General features: G+C 36.0%; 1 protein-coding gene across 2 annotated transcripts in view; it reads left to right on the top strand.

Annotated features, from left to right (window-relative positions):
• Nucleotides 1–617: 617 nt before the first annotated feature.
• Nucleotides 618–26,716, top strand: part of Mrtf (Myocardin-related transcription factor) — a 47,480-nt gene continuing 21,381 nt past the window's right edge. Inside the window, exon 1 of one of the 2 annotated variants that reach the window (XM_017167561.3) lies at nt 618–1,192. In XM_017167561.3, coding sequence (XP_017023050.1) covers nt 1,129–1,192 — 64 coding nt within the window. In that variant the 5' untranslated portion in view covers nt 618–1,128. Of the gene's footprint in view, nt 1,193–24,027; nt 24,046–26,716 lie in introns of those variants that run through there. The other variant, XM_070285023.1, reaches the window with a different exon arrangement.

Genomic DNA, 26,716 nt, shown 5'->3' with positions numbered 1-26,716 from the left:
AACACTTAAAATCCCATTAATTGCCAAGTTATGACAACCAAGGTTCTTTTCTCCTGTTTTTCCAATCATCTTCAACCTTTGAGAGACCTTCGCTAATTTTTTTCCAACTGTAGAACAAGATTAAACTAAGTACGGGGCACTTGCGCATGCCTTGACCCAGAAACCCACTTAGTAGGGATGTTAAAACGTTGGTGATATCCTAAATGCCCGACCAAATGGCAACTCTCAATTTGGTGTAGAGTGCACGGGCGAAAAAGACCGAAAACTTTTTTTTTTTGAAAACTTTTCGAAATTAAGAGCCGTGCGCCGATCGTACAGAGAGAGCCACAGAGTGGATCTTGGCCGTCGCGTAGTTCTATTTTCGAAAAAGCGTTTTCGAAACGCTGAGTGTGAAAGAGCGGACGCATTTTCGTATAGGAAATGTGAAAGTTCATTGTTTCATTGAGGAAAACTGGTGAAAAAGTCAAATTATCTAACAGTGGCGAGAGGACCCGAAAGATTTTCATTTTCGTTTCGAAAATCGCCTGTTCGGTTATTCGAAATGGGAGCAGAACGGCGTGCGCGCCCGGAATATCTACTCAGTGGTCTCTGCGGAGGTTTCACGTTTGAACGTCTCTCGAACGAACTCAGGCGATTTTCACGGAAAAGCGCAATGTGAAAGCCGAAAAAGACTAGAAATAGCCTGGCGTGACGTCCCACACAGACGACAGACAGCAGAACCGAGAGCCATTAACACAACATCAGTAGTAGCGGACTATAACGTACGGCGATCGGATCTAATCAGATCGATCTCGATCCTTCTCTGTTTTGAAATTATTCAAAAAAAAAAATTAAAAAATAAAGAAAGAAACGTGTTAGACTAAGAAGTGTCACGAAAATGCCAACATTCCATTGTTAAAACGAGATAACAAAAAACCGAAAACGAGAGAGAACACGGATTTCTATGAGCAGGTGGCTGTGTGGTGTTTTTGGTATCCTTTAACAACGTCGCGAGTGTCAAGTGCGTCCAAGTCGTGGGTGCTTTATTGAGATGCCTCTCTGAGCAGCTCCGGCCCCCCTGGAATCCGAAACAAAATCCACTCGCGGCAACCACCAGTACCCAGTGGTCAGTGGTTCGGGCTCGGGACCATGCCGGTCATTGCCGATTCCGCCAGCGATGAGCCACCAGCAAAATGTTGCAAACATTGTGAGGGTATGCCTAGATCTTACATCCATCTATTCATACAACCTATATAGTAAAAACCTTATAAACAGAGCGGGAAAAGTGCATTTGTTGAACTCGGTTTAAGTTAAATTTTATTATAAAGTACGATAATGTAAACAAGAGATCACTTAAGATGTGAATAATTTATGTTTAGGCATATGCCAGAAAGTTCTTTTGATGATTTTTCTATTAAACTATTATTATTTATATTATTTCATGAGTTATAACTGGTATTTTTGGAATAAAAAACTTCAAAAAAGGAAAACCAACAAAATATCTTAACATCTATCATAACTTTCTCAGTAATTAACAACTTTTCTACACAATTAACTTACTAATAACTCCCTATTATTCTAAAAAAAAAAAAGTTGCCTAGTTCCTCTAGTTAACCATATAAACAAAGGCCAGAAAAGTGCATCGGCAATACAGATTTCGATTCAGATTCAGGGCGGGTTCGTTAACCGATTCCCACCGCCATTGGGCTCGATCCACCGGCTATTAACTTCGGCCCAAAATCCAAACACAATTGAAAGATTTATGCGCAATTTCCCCCGATTTTCCCTCTTTCCCCCCCAGCACTTGACTGACTTTGCTTCTTTGGCTTTCAGTTTTCAGTGTTCAGTGCTCAGTTTTTTTTTTCCTGCCGCTCCATTTGTTTGTTTTAAATTTTGATGCTGTGCCGTTGTGCTCTGGGCAGCAATTGCTGGGCACTTAGTTTTTCCTGCTTGTACTAGAAAAAAAAAAAAAAAAAAAACCGCTGACGCGTCTACTTAACATATTTTTCGGTGGAAATCATCATGACAGCCAACGCCACCGGCTGCAAAATAGGCCTCGAAATTAGCTGGGAAAAGAAATTTACTTTGCTTTTTTTTTTGAAAATTAATTTTCGCAGGGATTTTGACAACATTAAAATTGTGACCGGAAATGTCAAAATATTTTTGTTTTGGAAGGGAAAAACTAAATTAATGTTTGAAGAGGATTTTTATTTTAATTATAGATATTTTTATAAGTAAAATAAATATACAAGCCTAAATATTAAAGGCTTATTTTAAAACATATAAATAAATATAACTGAAAAACTTATCTTAAATTTTATGTTTACATTTATTTAAAAATTAAATATGGTTTCTAATTTTTCTTGCAAAAATCCTAAAACTCAGTTTTTAATTTGTTCTATTTTTGTTTTTTTATTTATCTGATTTTTATATCTCTGAAGCCATAAGCACTTAATTAAGTCCTATCGATATACGAAATCTAAAAAGATATACATATATCACAAGTTTTCCATATCCAATAAATTTTCTTTTTTGGTTTAAGAGTTTTTATTAGTTTAGAACTATAAATAATCACATGATCAATGCTTTTAGCTAAAATAAAGAAAAAAAACTCGACTAGTTCTGAGGTGATATTTGAAATATATTTAATCCTATGACTTAAATTTAGTTAATTTACGTTAATTAAAGACAAGTGTTGTCCCTAATGAGGGGAGGCTGTGCTCTGTTTTTTTTGGGTCTCTCTCTCGAATTTTGGCTGTGCGTTTTTGCTTGGCACGCGCTCAATGTCAAACTGACCAGACCGAATACCACCGCCCATCGGCCCACCAAATACAAATAAAAAAAAGGAATCCAACCACCCGCAGCCCTTCTCCGCCTTTAGCTAACGAGCTGTTAAAAATAAAGCAATGTAAAATGTTGTCAACAAATGCAGACATTGTATGAATATATAATGTAGAGCGAAAGGAACCCAGAGCATATATGCCAAAGTTAAACAAAGCGTGGGCGAACCTCCCATAGAAAACGCAGCCAGAGAACCAGAAAATCATGCGGAAAATATTTGATATAGAAAACACAACACAAATATGCAATGCATATAGGAAAGGGATCTGTCGTAACAGTTGAACTTTCAGAACCTAAGGCTAAGGCTTTAAATACAAATAATTTTATTTGGAAAATAAGGATTTAAGGGTTCCCCTTAATATCCAAGAAAAGTTTTAAAGTTTTAATTAAATAAACATACAAATAATTCCTAAATCTCTCCCAACACTTTACTCTTTTATAATGAAACCTCTTTAATCTTTTCAACAAAATAAACCCAAATCCTTCCAAGCTTCAACAAATAAACTATTTTATCAAAAGCATTTAAAAATAAATAAATTATTCTAATACCAAGAATTAATCATATCAAAAAAAGCTACAAGCTACAAAAACATGAGAGCGTGCGCTAAGCCAAATCATCTTGGCCATATTCACACCGACAACTTGTTTACAACAATGCAATCTTGTTTACAAATAACAAAATATATATGTAAAAAGAGTGAGAAAAAATTCCATTTCTTGTGGCTAATCGGAACGTAAAATTTTCCAAGCCTTGACACTCTTTCAATATATTCCGAGCATATATTTTTATTCCTTTGATATATACATATAGTAATTTTGATGGCTGTGATTAGGCGTTGTGGAATAAAAACTGCAGCTTCTCATTTTGATTTTTTCGTTTATGGCTTTTTTATTTACATGAAAAATGAGACCCAGACGGGCTCGGCAAAATTAGCTGCCGTGCGACAACAACAACAACAAAAAACAGCAAACGCAACAATAAAATCAACAAATTTAATGAAAATCAAGAACGAGACAGACGCCTGTCCCTTTCCTATCCGATTTTCCTTTTTCCTCGTTGTTTTTACGACCATTTCCCATGTAATTTTTAGGGCTGAGTGGGGCACAAGGTGGGCTGTGTTGTTGTCATTCTGTGTGTGTGTTCTGTTGTGTATGAGCAACGCTCTTAAACACTTTAAAATGAGTGTCGCCGGGGCTATTTCCAGGCATCATCGCACCTCGGCTGGGGCATTCCTGACATCTCTCATTCGATTGCCTCTTGGGCGGGAGCCTAGCACAGATCGTGCTGAACTGTGAATTCAAGAAAGGGGGGAAGAATTTTTGAATTTTTCATTTGTTCGTTCCACTGAAGCATTTTTTTTGGGGAATCAGTCAGGCAGGTCTCTCACTCAACTGCCAATAGCTCATTGAACTGGGTTGGTGCACAGGGGGAAAATGGCAGAAAAAACAAGTGAAATTAAAAAACTATCTCTTTTTTTTGGTGAAAATATAGCTGACATAGAGTTCAGAACATTTAAGCCATAAGCTTAAATAGATTTTATTTTAAAATCTCAGAGATCTCTCAAAGATCTTAGACTAATTATTTTACCAGAAAAAGGTGTTCTTATTAAAAATTTTAATGCTTTAATTTCCTTAAAGAACTTACAAATATTTTCCCTAATAATCCCTCTTAAATCCATCTAAACTGGCCCCCAATTTCCCTCTCTGTACAACCAAAAACTACTAACCAGAAAGCACTCAGTTTGCAATTGAAAAATCAATCAACTTGGAGGCTTTTCCAGCCAGACCAAGACTATGGCCAATGGGAAATTCAAAAATTTCTACTTACAACTCGAAGAGCGAAACAAAGTGGCAAATAAATTTGCACTTGCATCATCGTCAACATCATCATGATGATGATCATCATCCTCATTGGGTTGTATCGTATCGTTTCGCTATATTGTATCGAATGGGGAATATAGCGTAGGAGGGAAAGAAATGAAAATGAATATGGTTTTGCGGGACTGAAATGTGAATTTCCATGGCAGCCAGAGCGGCATCGGCATCGGCATCGGCATGGTGTTCAATTGTTTTTCCTAGCGTTGCGCGCGAATGTGTGAAAAACATGCCGAAATTTTTTTTTTTTTTTTGCCGAAAAAGTCAAGCGCCGCGAACAACACATGGATTGTATTTTGCATTTTTGCCCATTTTTGTAGTCAAATTTTCGGTCTGAATCAGCAATACCCTCTTTCCTCGAGCGTACAACGGGGCGTATGAATATCGAAATTTTATTACTCCTGCCTCTGCTCTCTCGTTGTTCTCGTTGTTGTTTTGGTTTTTAGCTTGCGCAATGTTTACATACATTAAATGGCAGCGTCCAGTCAAAGTCAAAATTCATGTACACGCAGAAGAGAACGGCCAAGAGAAACGATCGCAGATTGTTTTTAAGGGAAAAAGTACTTGTTGCAGAGAGAAAAAGTAAGGGATTTCTTAAACTTATTAGATCAGGTTTTAATATTAAATTTGTTTGTAGATATAAAAGTTGAGTTTCTTTAAAAATATATAAGAAATTATTACATTATTGTTATATGAGATATTGTTATAAAAATTTAATTAAACACTATTTTTTCTTGTGTACCAGTTGTGCATTACTTTTGCATGTTGCAGACACATGTTCGAGAACACAAAAAACAAAAAAAAAAGAATTATAAAACCTAAACAACAACAGCAACAGGCAGTTTTTGGTGTACATATATCTTCCAGCGTATGGCATCGTCTATATATCCCACATTGTCCAGTTTTACCTCGTTTTGCAATTTGCTGGCCAAGAAATTCGTTGGAAATTTCGGAAAACGAAAGCGCACGCATTTGTGCAAATAAACAATGTGTGGGCGTGTGTAGGGGGGAGGGTAGTTGAAAACAGGTGGGGTGTATGGTGGGTGGGTGTGCGGTGTGTTAGGTGTGTACATACATCTAAGCAAGCGTTTGAATAATTTGGAAAGGGTATATTGGGCCTACATAGGTGGGAGTTTTAAATTGGAAAAACAGGATCAAAGATTAGTAAGCTTTATGAAAGATTTAATATTAATAACAATAATTAAACAAAAAAGGATGTGATCTCACATTTAAGCTAAGGATTAAGAAGTTAACAATGATCTATTACAAGGCCAAAAATATATAAATACAAAAAAAATATAAATTTTTCTTAATAAATTTAATATATTTAAATCAACACAAAAACACCTTCTTTCTCATTTAAGATAAGAAAATATCAAACAAAGCTTTTCTTTTAAAGGCTAACCCTTAATTCACCATCAATTCCTTCAGAAATATTTCTATCTTTATTCGTTTTTGCATTAGCTCCTTTGAGTCTGGCGCTTTTCCTCACATTTTCCTCCAATCAGCGCAATAATTTCGTGTTGCCCCTGGAAACTACTGCATTCCAATCGCACAGAAGAATGGGAAAAAATGCGAAAGATACAGGGGGAAAACGAGACAGAGACATGGAAAAGGGGGAGAGTGAAAGGGGGGGACTTGTCTCTGGGTTTTCAAGTAGGCAATCTGCAGGTGTTCCTTTTGCCGGATAAACAAATTACCTGCTATACCCCCTTTCTCCCTCAATCTCTCTACAGTTTCATTGGATTCTTTCTGGCTTATTGGAAAATATTTTTCTTGGTAATTTAGTGAAGTTTCCATGCGAAGAGGCATGTGCTTCTGTTTGCTCTTCGTTTCGGTGTGTCTTTCTAAAGGTCGTTCTTCATGTTTCACATTGCCTTTTATTTAATAAACAGATTCGCCTTCGCCGCGGCGCTGCATTTATTTTGCCCGCCTGGCTCGCTTATTGAAACGGAATCCCATGAATTTTTTATTGTAAATGCAACAATTTGTATTCATGGCATCGTTTGGGTCCCGGGGTCGAGTTCAAGATCCAAGACCGGGATGATGTAGCATGACCATTATGACTACGATGGCGGCGACCTTGATTTTGAACTCGTTTCAATGAAAATTGCAGCATTAAAATCGAGGCCAATGGCTGGTCTAAGTACGGAAAATTGTTGCTTAAGCACGAGGAGGAGGAGGAGAAGAAGGGTGGGTCGTCTGTTGACTGTAAGTAATTCAGGTGAAATTTGTTTTGTCAAGGACGGAGTTTTTTGCTTGGCGGAATTTAGATGAGCAAAACAAATACTTAGTACTTTTTATAAAAATTTGAATAAATTATTACTTTTTTTTATTATTTTGTATATACTGATCAATAAACTAAATTATTTTCTATATAAAGTAGTTGGTTCTTTAAAAATCTTTAAGTTAAGGCTAGTATTCCTAGTTTTATTAACTTATAAACTCGATTAATTATCTTAACGATAGAAATTTTAGTTTCTTAGAAGTTAAATTGTAGATTATATTTGCATAAATGTACTCACAAGTTTATTTAAGAAACTTTTGAGTCGGGGAAGTGCAATTTTTAAATTAATTTCAGGACAAACCCATTTAGCTGCTTTCCAGCCCATAAACATCGGATAAACTTTTATGATTATTTTGTGTGTGCGAGGATAGAGAACTCACTCGGGCAACACACACCCTTCCTACAGCCTCCTCTTCGCCCTGTTTACACCTCTGTCCACCCACAAAAACACACACACAAACACACGCAGAGATCTCGGAAAAGAGTCCGGCGCACGCCTCATTAGAACACCTTTCAGTTTGCTGTGTAATTTTCGCAACATTTTTAATGGCGTGCGGGGACATTTTGGCACTCGAGTGACCGTGTGCGTTTTACCTCACATTTCCACATCCCCCCGGCTCCCTGCATCCCGCCCCCGACACGCTTTTCTCGCATTTTCCTTGGCTTTTCACTGGCTGCGCGTCGCACGCAAAACTATTTAGAGAAGTGTCAAGAAATGTCTGCATTTTGCATTTGCCGTGGCCATTGCAACATCGTCGTCGGTTTCTTAGCAGCAGTCACACGCCTGCCATGCACGCTATATGTACTATAGATCATATAATATATGCTATATACAGTTAACAGAGAATGAATAGTATTAAGGTCCAGAAAATAAGTTTAAATATATTTATTAAAATGGAAAATATAGAAAGAAAAGAATTTAGAACGTTGGCTACCTTTATCAATACCCTTTGCTAAACATGGTAAAGACCAGGTGGCTACTAGAACCTTTTGGGAATTCTAGCGATGATTGAGAAGATTAGTGTACTTCCGTTTTGAATTTTTAAATAAACTTGAAAGCTACATTTATGATTTCAAAAATTAATTCATTTTATTAAAAACACTACCAAGGTATCTTTATATATTTTTATTACAATTTTAACAGACTTACTGCTAATTTTTGGCCAACATTTGTAGCTATCCAAGTGCGGGCGGGCGTTGATAAATTACAAGACATTGCAGTGGCTATTTTAAATGTGGCATGAAATTTGCATTTGCATATAATTCGCTTTTTTAGCAGCGTTATGATGTATATATTTCTTCTTTTTTTATGTGTAAAAAGACTTCTTTGTATGCTGTCAACGGAATTGGTGCCTAATCTTGCCTCGTAGGCGTGGTATCGCTGCATTTGAATCCGTCTTTCTGCCTGAGAAAAACTGTGTCAGATTCCCCATTTGCTTTCGAGTGCATAGAATACACCTCGCTTCGCTTTGCTGGCCTTTCTTTCTAAACAAAAGCAGCATCCAAACACGCAACGCAATTGCCAAAAAAAAAAGAAGAAATCAACCAAAAAGAAAATAACACTAAAACGAAAAGAAAATAAAGAAAATTGTCACTTGCGTTGCGTTTTGTTTGTTTGGCGTTTTGTGATTTATTTTCGCTTTGACAAATGCACAAAAATTTGACCATGGCATGTCAAGAAGTGTGGTCATTGTATTTATAATGCCACTCCGATATAGATAAATGGCCAACAGGCGGATTCCGTGGAGAGACAGCTGAGCGATAGATGACTGTCTTCCAGAAAGGACCACACCGCACCACACCGAGAAGAATCGTGATTCGTGTGGCTAATTAGTCAGGGATTCGCAAAAAAAAAGTGCTTTTCAGCTACGTGAAATGTTTCTTAAATTAGGCAAGCATTTTTCATGTATTGTATCTTTGAAAATATTTATATATATTTGGATTTTGTGATGTGCATAATATTTAGGAAATTAATCACACTGAATAGAGTACAAAGAGTATTATGTCTAGTGAGTGATGTCTTAATTTTACCTTATTTTATTTAAACTTAAACTTAAATATAATTTTTCTAAAATTTTAAACCATTTGCCTTTGAATAGAGGAACCCATAAGTAACTTTTCCCTTTCCAACTTTCATTTGTTAAGCAAACAAACATATTTTCAAAACCTATTTCTGTATGAAGCCCTTCCCATTCCTTTGATTGCTAATTGCTGCACTTTGCAAACAATTATTCTTTGCCTGCTTGCCAGCTTCCTTTTAATTAAAGTACTTTTCGCTCTTGTATCCATGCAATTAAAGACAGAAAAAGTCAGATAACTTCATTTCCGTTGAACAAACGACAACAGCTGGGCGGAGTTTGCCTCCCTGCATATTAATAAACAGTAAAAAAAAGAAGTAAAAATAAAAAGAAATTGTCAATGTGGGTCAGGCAAAAAATATGGCCAAAAGGGAATAGGAAAAAGAGAGAGAATAAAGCCAGACATCGCAAACGCCTATAAAAATAGCTATCTCGTGAATTTGAAGTTGAAACAGGTGCATGTGGCACGAATTGAGTTTTCTTTCGCTTGTATTTGCGGATATATTTGCACTTGGTAGGGGATAACTTTAAAGTTTACCTCTTTGACACTTTTGAACTTTGTCTATCTAAGACTCTGAAGTAATATATTTTATTATAAAGTTATAATAGATAAAACAGTGAATTTCACAACTTTTTTATGAATAAAATTGATTTTTTTATATATAAAAATTAACCTTTTCTAGGTAAGGCTACAAAGGCTTCGTTTTCCGGTAGTTACTACCCTTCAATCTCTGTTTGTTTTTTTGTGATTCTTTTTCTCTGGCAGTGAAAGAAATTGCATTTTACACTCGTTGACATGGCACAAATCTCTGGAATATCTGGCAGCACACACAACTTTTCAATTTCCCCACACAAATCCCAAAACTGCAGAGGGTTACATATAGAACATACATGTATATACACACGTGCACCAGTGCCAGTTAGTTGGCCCGACAATGCAATCAACATAAATACAAATCCCTAAACTATTTTAATGTCGACTTGACCCAAAAGCAGCTCTCTCTCGCTGGCTTACGGTCCTGTTGATGTGGTAATGGAAAAGTTTTTCGGTCTAACAAAAAATGGCACTCAAAGAGCCAACTTAAAAAAGCATCAAAGTCGGTTTTTGGCTGTTGGCCAAAGCTGCTAACTGGGCGTATACGTAATCAGATGTGCTGCCACCGCTGCCGCTGCCACTAGAAAGTTTTCGGTTGATGCTAAAGTGTTGGCTTTATACTCTCTGGAGAGTCAATTGTTATGTATATATATGTAGAGGAAAACGGTGATACACTTTAAGGCTGTCATTTTTTGGGTCCATTTTGTAGATTATTCACCAAGGCAACTTTTAATGTTTATTGGGGAAAAGTGTGGCAAGTGGCGTTAAGATTATGATAAGCTACATTTCCCTCGAGGAAAGACCTTCACCAAAAGGGAGGCCCTTAAATGATGTTCCTTTAAAATTGGGAATTATTTTGATAAAGTTTTTGTGAATATGAAATGTATATTATTTATTAGATAGAAATATTGCTAAAGAAAAAAAGTAAAAATATTAAAAATTATACCTTAGCCACATTATTACAATGAATCCCTAAGAACCCTATCCTTCTCTTTACTTTTTTTCAGCTTTGACATCAATTTTTATGCTGAAATATTTGTAATTAATTGCTAATTTGTTTTTCAACAATTTCGGAACATTGAACTTTGGGCCCAATAAAACAAAATAAAATCTGGTGCCATAGACAAGGGGGGCAGATATTGATCCTATTGGTGCTGGAACATATGCAGACACTTCAGTTCATTGACATCTTGGTAATATTTTGCCATTAGCTGTGTCCCAATTTCTCACAAAAAAATAATAAATATGGACAAGACGGCGGCACCATAATGAAAATGTAGGCCCAGACATGGCGCAATATATGTATATTTTACAAAGATTCTGTTCTTCTTTTTGTTTTGCATAAATTGCTATGCTGCCTGCGAAATGTGAAACAATCAAATGGCAATTAACACTTTTCAGGCGAATCACATGTTAATGCCCCATTCCGATGGCTGGATCTCTTGTGCCGCTAATTGATGGGCCTGGCCAATAACCTCCTCCTCCTCCTTCTTCCAGTCCAGCATCTATAGTTTTTCTTTACAATTAGATGGAAATTTGTTGATTTGCATAAATCTGTTTTTTTCTTTTTCGTTTGTTCAATTCGGCGGCAGCCTTGTTTAGCTTCGAATCTGTCTGCTTTTGGGCTGACTTTTTTATTGGTTTCAGTTGCGCATTTCCCATCTGAAATTGTTTATGTTTATGCTGATTTTTTGTTGTTGTTGTTGTTGTTGTTGTCTGAGTTGTTAACTTAAATATTTGGCTGGCATTGCAGGCTGTACATTAGTCACCGATTAAACGTTTAGTTTTTTGGTAAAAAAAGAAGATATTTAATTAGCAAAAGTCACTTGAATATTTGAATATTTTTATAAAATTTATATAAATTTTAAATATATTTAAATTTTAATTAAATAAAAAAGCTTACACAAAAGCTTCTTTTCATAATTAAACACTCTGCAAACTTTTAAATATTGATGATAAAAATCATATTTACTTATCCTTCGCGTGAGGTCCAACCTTTTCAACCTCAGAGGGTTTTATAATTATATTATATTTCCCGGTAGGGAGGGCTCCTTATCGTCTGTCGTCGTTGTTAATTGCTCGAACAAAACCAGCGACATCATAACCATAAATTTTGATGGGCCTGCATTTATTTTTAACCCAATTTCCTCCCGTCCAACCATAGTTTTTATATGTGTATGCTTCTTTTTTTTTATATGCTTGTCAGCCTTTTAGAATTTATGTTGTGTTTTTTTTCATACATTCTTCTGGTTTGTCTCTCGGCCGTTTTCATTCCTTTCTATAAAATAATTTTGTTGTCTTCGTCAGCTTGGATTTTTCTTCTATATTCTTTTGGAGACCCCAGGGCGGTTTTGTTTTTGGTCGAAAAAGCAACAGATTTCTTTGCTTCACACGCATTTGACTTTCAAATGAAGGACAAATGTTGTATGGGGCACCACCAACAGCAACAACAAACAAACAAACATCGGAAAATTCAAAAAGGGAAGTGGGTGGAGGTGTTGAGGTGAAGGTGCGAGGGCGTTCTGTGAAAGTTTTTGCATTGCTACGAATATACGTATATTATATATGTATATATCTTCTTCTCTTGGGGGCCTGTGAATATAAATTATGTGAGTAATTTGATTTTAAACTGTCTGTTATTGCCGGTTTTGGGCCCTATTTGAAAAAGATTGTTGAAAAGTGGAAAAGTTTTGCCAGTAATTGGCCAGGATATCCATTTATTGTAAACATTTCACAGAAAATAGCAAGAAACGTATGATGTACGACACCATAAAAAAGGTTTTCATTGGCTAGTCCTAACAATTGTGTCTGGAAATTGAAATGTTTAGATTTGCTGAATAGTGGAAAAGTTTTGTCAAACAAAGATTTTGTTTCTTGATATATGACTAAAGTGTAATTTATTGCAGTTACAAATTGTTATTTTTTACTAGACATTTTATTTACATTTTAAATTTAGATTTATATTTTTTTATACTTCTCTTCAAAAGAAGAGATTTATACATTTATTTATTACCTGTCTAAAGTTGTGCTTCTTAAAAATAACAATTAAATTTGCATTGTGGTTTTAAATTATATAACATTATTTTAAAATATAAATAAAACTTTTTATGTGGTATTTTAATATCAAAAACTAATGTATTGCCATAAACAAACGATAGCTAAGCCCGTTTAAATCTATATTTATTTGTTTTCCTTGAAAATTCCCCATTAATCCCCACTAGAATCTGCATTGTTTCGCAACATATATTTGGCTTTTGTTTTTTTTTTTAATTTAATTTGATTGTCGTGCAGTTTTTTGTTGTTTTTTAATGGCTCAACATAATGATAAAAAATATTTAATTTATGCTGCACACGTTGGAATTGGTTGAAGGGGGCTTTTGCCACGTCCGGCGGCAAGCATAAAAATAGATTTTGGCCCAACATTTGCCACTTAAGCCGTAGCTGTAGAGCAACAGCAACATTTTATCGACACGAGCCAACTGTCAGTCGGAGCGAAATAGGGCTGGGGTATTCTATCGGAGATCGGAGCATCGGGGCCGGGCATTGGGAACTGCGGATCCTAAGCATTGTCAGACTCTCTGAGCCCAGAGCAATAGGCCGACGCTTTTTTAGACCAAATAAGCGCAAAAAGCATCTCACAGATACGCGGCAATGCAAATAACTTGGCACGCATCTTGTCGACGCAGTCGTCGTCCGTCGTCTTTTCTTGTTTTTATTTTCCCGCATTTCTTTTTTTTTTTCGTTGTATTTTTTTTTTTGCATGCATGAAAAGCAGATTCTAATGCATTTTCCTTGGGCCTGCCCGAATAATTTCGAAACTTAACTTGTCCGCTTATGTCGGAAAATAAAAGACAGAGCCAGGAGGAGGTAGTGGGGTAGCCGGTAGCCGTGTACGGGTTCCATGTCCGTGCAGTTTTTGGTCTTGTTTATTTAGGACTACTCGGGCTGTGTCTGTTGGATAATTTTCTACTTTATTCTTGCTTGGTCTGCATAAAAAATGCAAAAACCAAACGTCAGACGAGCATTTTATTTGCTGTTTTTATTATTTTCCCTGCGACTTTTACTTTTTGTGCTTCTCTTTTTCTTTTTTTTTGCCCATCTGTGTTGTGTGTGTGTTTTGTATTTTGTTTTCGGCTTTAGGTTTTTTGGTTTTGTGCTTGGAAAATTGTTTTGTTTTGGGCTTTTATTTGGCCCCGGCCGTAATTAATTTACAGGGCAACCGCAGAAAGTCCTTCTACTACAACTAGATTCTTTATTTGGCTTTTCTTACTTTACAGCTGCGGCTGACCACATCGAAGGGGACGGGTTGATGGGATTGGGATGGTATAGCATCCGATTGGATTGGTTCAGCACAGATCAAGCGCATTTTCTGCATACCCAAAAAAATCATTGGCTAAAATAGCACCGTTTTTAGGTTTTAGGTCGCAAATTGCTCACAGATCATTGGGATTTGAATTGAAATTGAAAGTTAAAGGAAGTGAGTCATAAAGAGATATATCTAGTAATTTATAAACTTAATAGTTAATAGATAATTGTAACAGAAGAACAATAGTTTAAGGAGCAAGCTCAATTTAAATTCTTTCCATTAAAGTTGTTTCCCTTTGATTGATATACTTTTCATCATTGCACTAACTCTGTTCTGTAAACCCTTTTGTATGCATTTTATGGCTGCAACAATATTCCCATTTTTTATACTCCAACCTTGTTGTTTTTTGTCTTGCTGTCATTTGTAAATATTTGCTTCGCTCCAACAATCAGCGTTTCAATCAAACCGCTGTTAGTTGCCAAATGCAAACACACCCTTCGGTATTCAGAGCTACAAAAAAAAAAAAAAGAAACAAACTAAAAGATACATGGCCGCCCACACAGATACTCTCTGTCACACAGACATGCATAAGCGAGGAGTATCGCATGCGGAGCTCATAAAAATAAAATGGCGTTACACAAAACTAAACGTTGTATCAACCTTCTCTGCCTTCCTCCTCTGACTTACGGTTAGTGATGGGCGTGAAATGAATGCCGGAACGTGACAAATGTTGCGAAAATATAGGAACCTCTTTTGAGAATTATATGGGGAACCTTTATTTTAATCAATTTATAAACGTGAGAATGATTAAATACCTACAGGTCATAGGTAACTTTGACTAGGAAAAATGGAAACAAAGGGTTGTTTTTAAATGCTAAGATTTTTTACTTTTATAAGCTTATTAAATATAAATCAGGATTTTTTAAGGTTTTAATTATATTCTGAATGTATACATTCTTTGAAAGCTGTATAAAAGTATATAATGGCTTATTTAATTTTAGAAATAGCTTAAAAACAATTATTTTTATTTTTATTTATAAAAGATTATGGGGATACGTGGAGACTCCATTATCACCATCTTATCTGTTATATTTAAATTTATATAAAATAGTCTTCTAAAGATTTTATGAATTTTAGCTAATAAATAAATATTTAAACATTATTTTAAATATATAAAAATGTTTAAAAATTACTCTAAGATGCAAATTACACTTTAAAAAAATTTAAATTTACCCCAAAGTTTATTTTTTAAATTTATCTAAAGTTCCATCTTTATGCCATCGCGTCTCTGGATGTTGTCATCGTCAGTGCAATCGAACACACCTGAGAAATCAATCAATCGATTTGTTCAACTGTAACTGACAACATAAAGTTCGAGCGAGACAGCGAAAAGAACCAAAAAGAGATAGAGGGCGATAAAGGAGGAGAGGTGGAGAGAACAATCAGTCGCAACATGTTGTCAACAAATTTTTGAACGTTTGATAAAAAAAAAACCAAGAAAAATAAAAGAAAAGCGCTGACTAGCTGACTGTGCCAAATAACCGCTGGTTTTTTATGCTTAAAAAAAAGCAAAAAAGTTGTAAAAAAAAGGGAGAATGAGAGAAGTACCGTCAATTGTTAGGCGGCAACACATGTAAATAACTTCAAAAGAAAACAAATGCGAATTGAAAATAAGGAAAAGTGAGAACAAAAATACAAGGCCTAAGGCTGGTGTGGGATTATAAGTCTTTTTATACCCTTGCAGGGTATTATAATTTCAGTCAGAAGCTTTAAATGCAGTCAAGGAATCATTTTCTAGTCTATAAATCGTATATATTTTTGATAACCATCAAGTTATTTAGGGTTTAGTTTTTGCTTGATGAGAAATTTGTTTAAGAAATGAAATTTGCAAGCAGAACTTTTCATATTTTATATATTTATTTTAATTTGTACATAATATTTATATGATATGCACAATATATTTAAACCTTACCCTCTCCCCTTAAAAAATTCTCAAAATTTAACTTGAAAATGCAAAAATGTAAGATGAAAACCGCGTTTGAAACTCTCCCGCATTCCCCAAAATCTTGCCGAAAGTCTTTGTGTCAAATACCTTTGACAGTTTAGCTTCAAAGCAAAGTGCAGTCGTGAAAATGTTATGTTTCAGAGGCCAACGTTAGTCCATTTCGGGGCGGGCCACCTTTTTGATTTACGCCGTCCGGCGTGGAAAAGTGGAAAATTTTTACGCACACGCACGCACTCTGAGGGTGGAAAATGCCGCCACGCATTCCATGTAAATATTTGGAGCAGCGAAGCAGCTGACAACTGTTGCCCTTGTGCAATGCCTAACAAAAAAGAATAGGAAAAAATAATTGGAAAAGCAAAGCAAACGCTAAAAGAAAAGCCCGGGCAGCTGGACAAAAAATCAGCTTAGATGGGATGCCTCAATAAACTTTTACTTTTGTTACCAACTTTTCGCCTTCGCAGTGAATAGAATCGGAGAAGAAGTCAACTCAAATCCGTCCGATTGTCTGTCTTGTTTCTTTTTTTTTTTCTTTCCTTTGTCCCCTCGGAAAAGCCCGTTTGAGCATCTATTTTCGGAGACGGAGATTTGTGGCGTTCCCATTTCACATTTTCCTCTCTCTCACTCTCTCTGTCTAGATTTTCCAAGTTTTTACCTTTGACGTTGCCTTAAGGTGGCACTAAGTATATAGCTTATATATATTTATATATATATTTTTATTCAGATCTTTAGGGGTTTCAAGGCATTATGTGTTGGCACGCTTGGTCCCTCAAGAAATCCAACAGGCTATTTGGAATCTGATTAAGTTTGGGAATAATCGAAGAAGAGGATAATGGCAGATAATACATTTTGTATACTTGAAGAAATCAAGTTAAAGAGACTTTATATGAAGATTTTCCAAGTATAAAGTAAGAATTTCTAGCTGAAAATATTTTTGAAGCTAGAAATAAGTAGCTTTTACTTGTAAATGCAAATGAAATAAAGTTGCAAATACCCAGCAGACAAAAACGTTCGTTTATGATATTAAAAATGATAGTTTTGTGGGTTTCAAGCGGAGAAAACGTCCGATTAAGGCTCATAAACGATAATAAAGTGGTGGTTTTTGTCGCAAAAATAGCTATAATTTTCGGAATCCGAATAAGATTTCGATTGCCGACCTTTAACGACATCTCTATCGTGTGTAATCCTGAGAACTCGCGATAATCGTCCGCTATTCGTCCGTTTGCGGGTCCGTTTTTGAGCATTTAGCGAAACTAATGCGGGAAGATCGATTTTTTCTGCTCTTTGTCTGCTGGGTAATTTTGTAATATTAAGTAAAAATTTATAATTATATTCGACTCTTTAAAAACCTTTTTCAAAAAGTAGAATGGGAACTGAATACATTTTAAACCTTCACTGAATTTTTCAGCTATATATTCTCTCACAAAAATAAATGCAAATGAATTGATCTTTCGCTGTGGCAAACCAAAATTCATTGCGCAGACAAAGGCGAGCATAATAAATAAATTAAATGCTAATAAATTGCAAAAATGGTATACAGACAGTAAGAGAATTTCCACAGCGCCCTTCTTGTCTTTGGGTTTCTCTACAAATTTTTTTTCTTGGCATAAACAAAAATGATTAATGCCCACATTGGGGACATGAATGAACATTTTAGAACAAAGGCGAAACAGAAGCCAAAGCCATCAATTGGCAAATGTCGCACGCATATCCATCATAATTATGCGCATATTCGAGTCACAGGAGGGAGAATATTTGACAACATTATTATGGGCATACGTAAAATGTCCGAAATTGTTGTGTTTTGCACACAGATTGGTGAGATTTACAGGTTTTTAATTAAAATCATTCCATGCGAATCCATCAAATGACACGGGATGTCGTAGTCTCGTCCAGAATTCTCCGTTCTCCTACATTCGTCGTGGGCGTCATTTGTGGCCATTTGGTGCTCTTAATTTGCTTCATGTGTCAGATGGCGCTGCACTTTGTTTGGTTGTTGCGGTGCAAATTTCTTTAGCGACATTTTCCATTTATTTCTGGCCATTTGTTGTTTATTTATTGCGATTTTTAGGCATGTTTCACATTCGCCCCGCTTCTTAATTGAGATATTTATTTGGCTGCCGTTGCTGCTGCTGATGTTTATAATTTATGAATTTGATGGCTGGTAAATTGGATTTTGTTTCGAGCTTAATGGAAAATTAGCTGATTTAATGAGGTGCTGTTGCTGCGCTACATTTAACGACTACAAAGTCGGTAAAAGAACATTAAATTGTTTTCTATTTAAAAAAATATACCATTTCTTATCAGTACATCTTGCAAAGCTCACACATTGTTTGTTTGAAAATAAAAAGTATTCAAAGTATGAGCAGCTGTTGTTCTGACATGTTTTTTAGTTTTATTGTGCAACAGCCCAACAATTTATTAATCACTGTTTGCACAAATGTTCGGCACTCAACGCCCCCGACTTGGCCAAGTGTTTAGTTTTGTGGGTGTTTTTTTTCTTTCTTCCTCTCAAATATATATATTTAGCGTATGCCGGCCGGTATTTTGCAAATTATCAGCATTTTTCAGATCAATTGAGGCATTCCGCGGTGCCAAGGTGGGTGTTATCCAGCGCAAGGCCTTCATTTTGAGAACTTCTTTGACAGCTCCCTGGTTTGACCTTTACTTAAAGCATTAAGTAACCATTATTCACTCGCCTTCTAAGCCCAAGTCGAATAAATTAAAAAGAATAATGCCTCCACTGCCGCATATATGTAGATATAAGAGATATAGAAAGCACTAAGTATATGTGTGTCTTAATGACCCTCATTCTTTGGTGTCGACGGCGGAGAGGGAAAATATCCAAAATAGACGGAGAGCTGCCAAGAAAAATAACATAAAAATTGCCGCAAAATATTTTCTAAATTTTTTTTGTCTTGCTTTCTAAATATTTGTATTTAGCGCAAGTTAAATAATCAGACAGATTACCAAAAACAGAGCAACAACTCACAGACTAAAGACTACAACAAGTCAAAGGCGACACAAAAGCGCATAGTTTAAAGAGCCAAAAAATGATATATACAATGGTAGACAGAATACTAGCAGTATTTATAAATGTTTTTTAGGGAAAAATTTAAGAAAAATAAATTTAAAAAAATTATAAGTAGCAATATTATGTTTTGAAGCCAATAAAGGGAACAGAAAAATGTAATCAAAAGTACATTTAACCCATTTCTTCTGAGATATATATTTTTCTCTAAATAAATTTCTTATTATTTCCCCACAAACCTGCTGCTAACTGTCTGGTTAATATTCTAGTCTACTTAAATGTAAATCCATGTGCAACAGCAGCAAAACACCTGTAGTTGAGCATCGAAAAGGTGGCTCCTCCTCGCTGATTTTGCTGATTTTCCACCAGCAACATTAACGGCAAATGCGCCCGCTAAGCTCTCAATTTTTCATCCCAACAATGTTGCAGTAGTTTCACCTCTCACCTGTCCGCTGCCCTCACCTCTGCTTGTTACCCGTTGCACCTGTGCGCGCAGCCATTGAAGCGTCGAGTTCAACCAGCCAGCCAGCCAGCCAGCGAGCCAGCTTGTTGTCATTTCGCTGGCGAAGCCAAACACACGTAACTTTTCACATCAAACTTAAATTATGCAAATGTTTGCTCTAAGCGGGCGCCCATAGAGAAATTCGGGAAAATTCAGGAAAATACAGAATGAAGCGGATCAGAAGAGAGGAGGTAAATCAAAAGGTAAAAGTTAATGCTGCAAATGGAAACACGGTGTACGCAATGCGAATTATGCAGTTGAAATATTTAGGTGATAAATAAATTTAAAAAAGTTGGAATTGAAAAGTTTGCAGAGCAAAATAAAAAGTAACTAACGCAAAATAAATGCATGCATTCCAGAGATAAATACCTTTTCTGGTTTTATTTGTGCAGAGAAAATTAATGTATATTTTATTTAAAGTGAATAAGAAAGTTCAAGCTTGTATAAAGTGCAATGTAATTATTTTTATAACAAAAATATATATTTTTTAATTATTATTGAGTTTTCGGGCTGCACAAAATATGTTATAATTGTATTTCATGTTTTTAATATTTCTTTTGAAATTCTAAAATATTTTCTCAGTGCAATATATGCCCCAGACCTAATTTGCTTTAAATTCAAAAATATTTTGCTTTATTTGCACAAATTTCCTGGGCAGCAAAAGCTTTGGCTCTCTCCCTGGAAATTGGTGCATTCAAAAATGTCATCTAATTAATTGAATTAAGTCGACAACTGTCATGGAAAGCGGGCTGTGGCCAAGGACCACCCCCTCTTGGCTCGTTTAGCCGCTAGTCTAATTAATTTTTAGTAGAGAGAAAAGAGATTTCCCGCTGGGCTTTGCTTGTTTTTGGTTTTTAGACCAAAATAGATGAAAAATATTCGTGACACAGAAAAAAAAATAAATATAAATACTGTATTTATTTTGGCGCAATATGACACATTTTTGAGAATTCAGACTAATTGTTTTTGGTGGGAAAATGCGACAATTGGCGGGGCAAAGGTGAGTGGGTGACAAATGCCCCAGAGTTCGCCATTCTGACAGCAACCAAAAATGACGGTGATATACTCAGGATGACAGCAGCTGCTGCTGCTGCTTCGGCTGCAGTCATTCAGGGAATTGGTGAAAGAGTCCCAGTGACGGGCGAAAATAATATACTGATGAAGCATAAAATAAGCTCAAAGATATTTAGTAATTTTCTTGATTATTTATGGCTTTAATTCATAAAAGAATTTAAGAGACACCATAGAAATATTTCACTAAATATTCTATTATTTGTAGCAACAAGATCTTTAACCAAATTTAAATGAAAAAGTGATTAATTAAATTTCTTATTTAATAATTGAAACCCTGATTTATTTAGTTTATTTATTTAATGAAACATTAAGTTATAGTAAAACCTTTGACCACTTTTGGTAAGCTTTGATTTAGATGACCAAGAACTCGATGGCTGTGATGATGAATGGGGTTTTGTCCCCTTTGCCGTTGGCGTCACTGGCAAGCAGATTACCTGCTAGCACAATTAAGTTTTCGGCACGTAAATGAATCATTCAAATGGCTTTTCTTGCTCTCGTTTCTGTGTGCTGTTCCGCGCGCTCTCTCTTATCCTCTCCATCACTTCTCTAGTCTCTAGATGTTATTTGCTTTTCCATCTCAGTATGTGGGGGCGTCGGCGTAGCTCATACGCCCCGTTGTACGGCCGTCGGCTCGTGTTGTGTGCAATTAATAAATTTAATTAAGAAATAATGCACAAGCCCGCGGTACGACTGGGCGTCGTCGTCTTGTGTCGCTCTTTCAAGTGTGAAAATTATGATTATTTTCTATACATCATTTTCTATTTTATATGCGAAATTTAACATGCAAAATACAGGAATTATCCCCGTACCCGTTCAGCGTCGTCGGCTCTTTAAAACTATTTGGCTTAAATCATAAATCAAAGTGTATGTGTGTTTTTCTGCTGGCCCACTAAGTTTTTAATTAAATCTCAATTGCCGCACCATGCATCACCGCACTTAATCCGGCCAAAAACATACAAAGTTGAATACCATAAATTCAATCTACACACACACAAATTTATTCATGGCCAGGGAAGCACGAACAAAAAAGAAAATCTAAATAATTCACAATGGAATTTCCGATATTGAATTGTGTAAAATTGGTGTAAAATCCGCTCACATAATTCAAGCGAAATGACCCGTAGCACACGACATTGCCTTGCCAGGCAAACGCTTTTATTGCACATACTGCAATGGTCATGACTGTATGCGGGTGACGTGCGGTTTTGGTAGCTGCCCTGGCGCTGCTCAGGGGCCTGCATTTGGCTGCCTCTGGCAGCCAGTGGGCAGATGGCGGTCAGGCACAGCAGCCGCCCGCATGGCAACAGCTTACACCCGGCGGAGGAGGATGAGAATGCAACAGAATTTAGCTAACCCAATGGCCGGCAAATTGCCAAGGCTGATTTGAGAAGGCTTCAAGGAATAAGCGCCAGGAAGGGTCATTAAATGAGATAATAAAAATGAATTAAAATTAAATGACTCAAACAAGTCTTTGGGTTCTTAAAACTAAGAAAGTTTTTCTACTATTAGGAATATGTTTTTATGAATTTTAGACAATACAATCAAGGCAAGCCACCATAAATTCATAATTTTAGGGTTAATATTTCTATTTTTCTTAAATTAAGGACGTTTTTATTTCTTATTTTCCTTTTTTAGTTCCTTTTCTAATACAAGGGGGTTGTTTTTTCCTATTTTTGTTGGTCAACTTTTCAGAAAAACCATGACCAATTTGCAGTTAAATTTTTACATAAAAATTCCCAACTGGTTCTAACATCCCTGGTTGCCGGCTTGAGGTATAGACAGTGGCAAGCACATCCTGATACATGTTTGTGATATTACATAAGTATTTTTAGAATATGTGTTATTAATTATGTGCTATTACATAGTTACTTACCCTTAAAGAAACTTAATTTTCTCTCAAATTAATAAATATCCCTAAATTCTATAACATTTTTCTCTAATATTACACAAAGCAAAGTCAAAATAAATGACTTTCAAATGCTGTTCTTGAGTTAATAGTCAAAATAATAAAATCTTCTTGGCAGCCAGGATCAGAGTAACGACTAAAATAAATATTTGATAGTTTCATTAAATGCTTTTATACTAGACTTTCTTCAAGCATTCACAAAAATAAGATTTTGAAGACCATTTTAATGCCAAATAGTTTACTGCTCCCCCAACACGAACCAAACACTTTTTGCAGATTATATTATTTTAATCAAAATATTCTGGGGACTATATTATGTTTCAAATTGATTGGTCTCGGCCCAGAGAGACCTTGAAATAGTTTCAAATGGGTCTGGCTACGAGTAATTGCCCCGAGACTTGGGTCCTGCCAATTGACCAGCGCACCAGAACCGGTACGAGTGCTTGGGAATTTCAATATAACTATAACTAGTCCCTCTTCAAGCTGTCAGATCCCAGTTCATCATCGTAATTTCCCTCTGCCAAAATGCATAATAATAATATTTCCCACAGACATACACACACTCGTTTGTACCCCCTGGTGATGCTCTTTTTATTTTATGGTTATAATTTTCGACCATTGCAGTTTTGAGTCATCGCTGAACTATTGCGAAACTATGCGAATCTGAACATTTTGCTATTTTTACAGTCCTTATTGTTGTTGCCGCCATTTGGCATGCGCTGAGTGGCCAATAATATTTGCAATTATTTATTTCGGACCCGCGGACTGTGCGGGACTCGAGAAGTGAGGCCGAGAAGAAGGAGGGTTTATTGCCAAACCGTTGAAATATTCACCATGAATAATTCTCTATACACGGTGTCCCCGGCTCTTCCGATTTTCCCGTCCGGGACCGGCCCCCTCTTCTGGGGAAAATGTGCAGAACGTGCGAAAAACTTTTATGTTCTAAAGAGATTTTGCAACTTTGAACTTTCGCGGCGTGAACATGACGACATAATTGCACTAAGAAAACTGTTGCAACACACGCTCAACATTTGCTAGCAATTAATAAATTGAGTTTTATGCGCGATGTGCGCCAGCCGGGGGCCGCCTGTCTCCCCCTCCGATTTCCCCTTTATCGTCACTATTTTGTAATGTTTATGAATGAAACTGCGAATTTCTCGTCTCAATTGGTGTCCAATAAATTGCAATCACACTCGCAAGCAGGCTAATTAATTTGTAGATCAGAATTATGATTAGCGGCGAGCCAGTTGCAGCTGTTTTTCTTTCTTTTTTGGTTTTTTTGTGTGTGTTTCATCGTCGCAGCCTTGGAAAGTGCGTTGACCAACGTGGCGTATGCGCAATCAGTTGACATCCCACACAGAGAAGCTCGTGCAGTCTTTTGGTCTTATGCTAGAATCTCCCTCGCTTTCCCTCTGATGATGATGCTGCTGCTGCTTAGACAAATTACATGCTGCTGTGTTTTGTTTATTTTGTGCTCTGACTAATTACTGTCTCGTCTTCTTTGTATCTTTGCAGGTGAGTCTTCCTTTTTGTGGGGGGGCCAATCGATTGGAATCCGCGCCAGATTTCGTGAGTGTGGGAATTTATGATTAGTAAGAAATACAGGGTAAAACCATAGGAAAGTAGTATCTTGATCACCAATATTAAAGTAATGAAGAGTTTCAGTTGTAATATAAAACTTGGCTCAATAAATAGTTCCAAGTTTGGTCTATAAAACCTAATTGCACTTGCAAAAGTTCGAGTTATGGAATTAAGACTGTATTCTCCAACTAATGAGGGCCTTGTCCAATCAATTCTCACCTCGTTCCCATATTGGCTGTCCTCGGTTCGGTGGATTTGGTTTATTTGGCGGAAGGGTATGGCCAGAAGGGGGAGGAGCAGGCGAAGGCGGAGGCTTCTTTACAATATCACAACACAAACTTGACCGCCGACGTTGCCAAAAAATATTGTTGTGCTTGCCATTAGTATTGGTTTTACTTTGGCTGTGGATATTGTGTTTGTTGTTGTTGTTGCTGTTTTGGAGGAAAAATGTTGACGTGCAAATTGCAAAGGCAAAAGTTTTTCCAATATTTATACGGGGTATTTGTACTGCTTAGGGGTATATTGTAATTGTAAGACAGTTGTTGAAGATAGAAGTTTATAGATAGAAAAAATGTATATCAATGTTATTATCAAATGATAGGATATCATAAATAATGCCTACAAATAATTATCGACACTTGTATTATCGAAAAGTTTTGTTTAATTGAAAACATAACTAATTTACAAAACTTGATTGAATCTCTATTTTATTAAAAATATTAAATAAGAAATGAAATGGAAATTTTGACAATCGAAGAATATGATTAAAATTAAGTTATCGATTAAGATAGCAATTTTAATTATCGGAAAATATTGTTAATTTTAAATAACAACAAATCAGTAGTCGATAGTTCTTTTTATTAATTTTTAAAATTGAAAAATTACTAATATAATATTTACAAACAGTGCTTTAAGTGCCAGGCATTTCATAGTCTGTTCTTGTAATTTTCTTTATAAATTTTCTTGTTTTATTTTGGCGTCTGGAAAGAGCGGTGTACGTCATTAGAAGCTACAAAATATTGCTGCTTATGCTGTTTGTAGTTCGCTGTGTATGTGTGCGTATGTTGTGTGTGTTATTTGTTTGTTTGTTTTAGCAACGCGCGCTGTTTAATCAGAGAAAGAGAGAGAGAGTGAAGGAGAGACCGGCCGATCAAGAAATTCTCCATTTTGCCTTTGGCAGCCATGAATTATTCATCTCCCCTCGACTGTATGCGTATGTTTCATGCATAATTAAGCATTTTTGCAATTAAGTGTGTGTGTGTGTGTGTGTGGACCAAAAGGCAATCCCAAGAAAACCTTCTTCGACCAAAACCCTTTGAACTAAACCAAACTTTACCTTGGCATAACGCTGAATATTTAACTAATAACTTGGAAAAAGTCTCAAGGATATAAGTTTGGGTAAAATAAAAACAAACTTGTTTTGAAGAGTTACTTGAAAAGATGAGTTTACCATTAACTAAGGAATGCCTTGGGTTTTGTTATGTTTTAAAGAAGATTATTTTATTTATCAAGAAACTTTATCTGGAATAATCTTATAATAAATAATGTAGGGGAAGGAAAATATCTAATAGTGACTTCCCCACACTTTCACCTTGATTTGATCATTGAATATTTAGTTTATAGTTAAAACACTTCATATATAACTATCTAAATGACAACAGGAAACCGGAATTGAGTATCTTCTCTGCCAAAATATCAGATGATTCCCACAGAAATTATGCGGGACATAAAAATTCGCTAAAATGCTGATGATTTTATCTAGATTTTTCCTGTTGCCGCCTAGGTTTTTAGGGGTTTTTGTGATTTTGAATTTATGCTGCCGTGATAAAAACACAGCACAGCAAGACAAACAAAATATTTAGCCCTGAATTGTTTGCCAAAAAATGTTCATTTTCATCTCCCCTTTATGCTTAGCTTTTGTTGTTGCTGTTGCTCCTTCTTATTATGCCTTGTTTTTCTCGCTCTTTTTTTCTTTATTTTGTTTTGCCGGCAAAAAAAAAAAGGAAAATAAAAAAACAATAGAAGGCGGCCGAGGCAACAACAACAATGGCAAATTAAATGTGTACAAAAACTAAACAAAACACACAGTCAGCCTGCCTGCGTTCAACTATACATATATTTATATATGTATATACTACAATGTATATAGTATTTTTCACACAATAAATGTGTAGAACCCACCGCCAGCAACAACAGCAATTCAGTGAAGAAAAACTTGCGAAATATTTTCCACTTGGCACGCAGCATGGCCCTGCCTGTGTGTGTGCGTGTGTGTCTGTGTGCATTTTACACTTTTAATTTTATTTATTTTTAATACGATTCGGTTTGATTTGATAAAGCAAATAGGATGAGCAGGAGGCGAGCATCGAAAGCCACGAATATAAATTAAATGCACAACGAGAATCCGGTCAAGTGTTTATTGTTGATCCAATCGAAGTGGGGATCTGGAGAATCTGTTGACTGCCTTTAGCCTCAGGAACATATATATATATATATCCAAACATTGAATTGGATAATCCCAAGCGAACCGAACTGCCAGCTGCAGTTGCCAAATTATAAATAGTTTGCCAAAATCTCCGCCCAGCTCTCTTGGGGGTGGGTTGGATATAGCTTGTACATACATACATACATATATATCCTATATCGTTGGGCTGTCTTT

Source organism: Drosophila kikkawai, chromosome 3L (genome assembly GCF_030179895.1).
Source record: "Drosophila kikkawai strain 14028-0561.14 chromosome 3L, DkikHiC1v2, whole genome shotgun sequence".
Lineage (NCBI taxonomy): Eukaryota > Metazoa > Arthropoda > Insecta > Diptera > Drosophilidae > Drosophila > Drosophila kikkawai.
The sequence above is the reverse complement of the archived record's forward strand: the minus strand, read 5'-3'. Positions and strand labels throughout refer to the sequence as shown.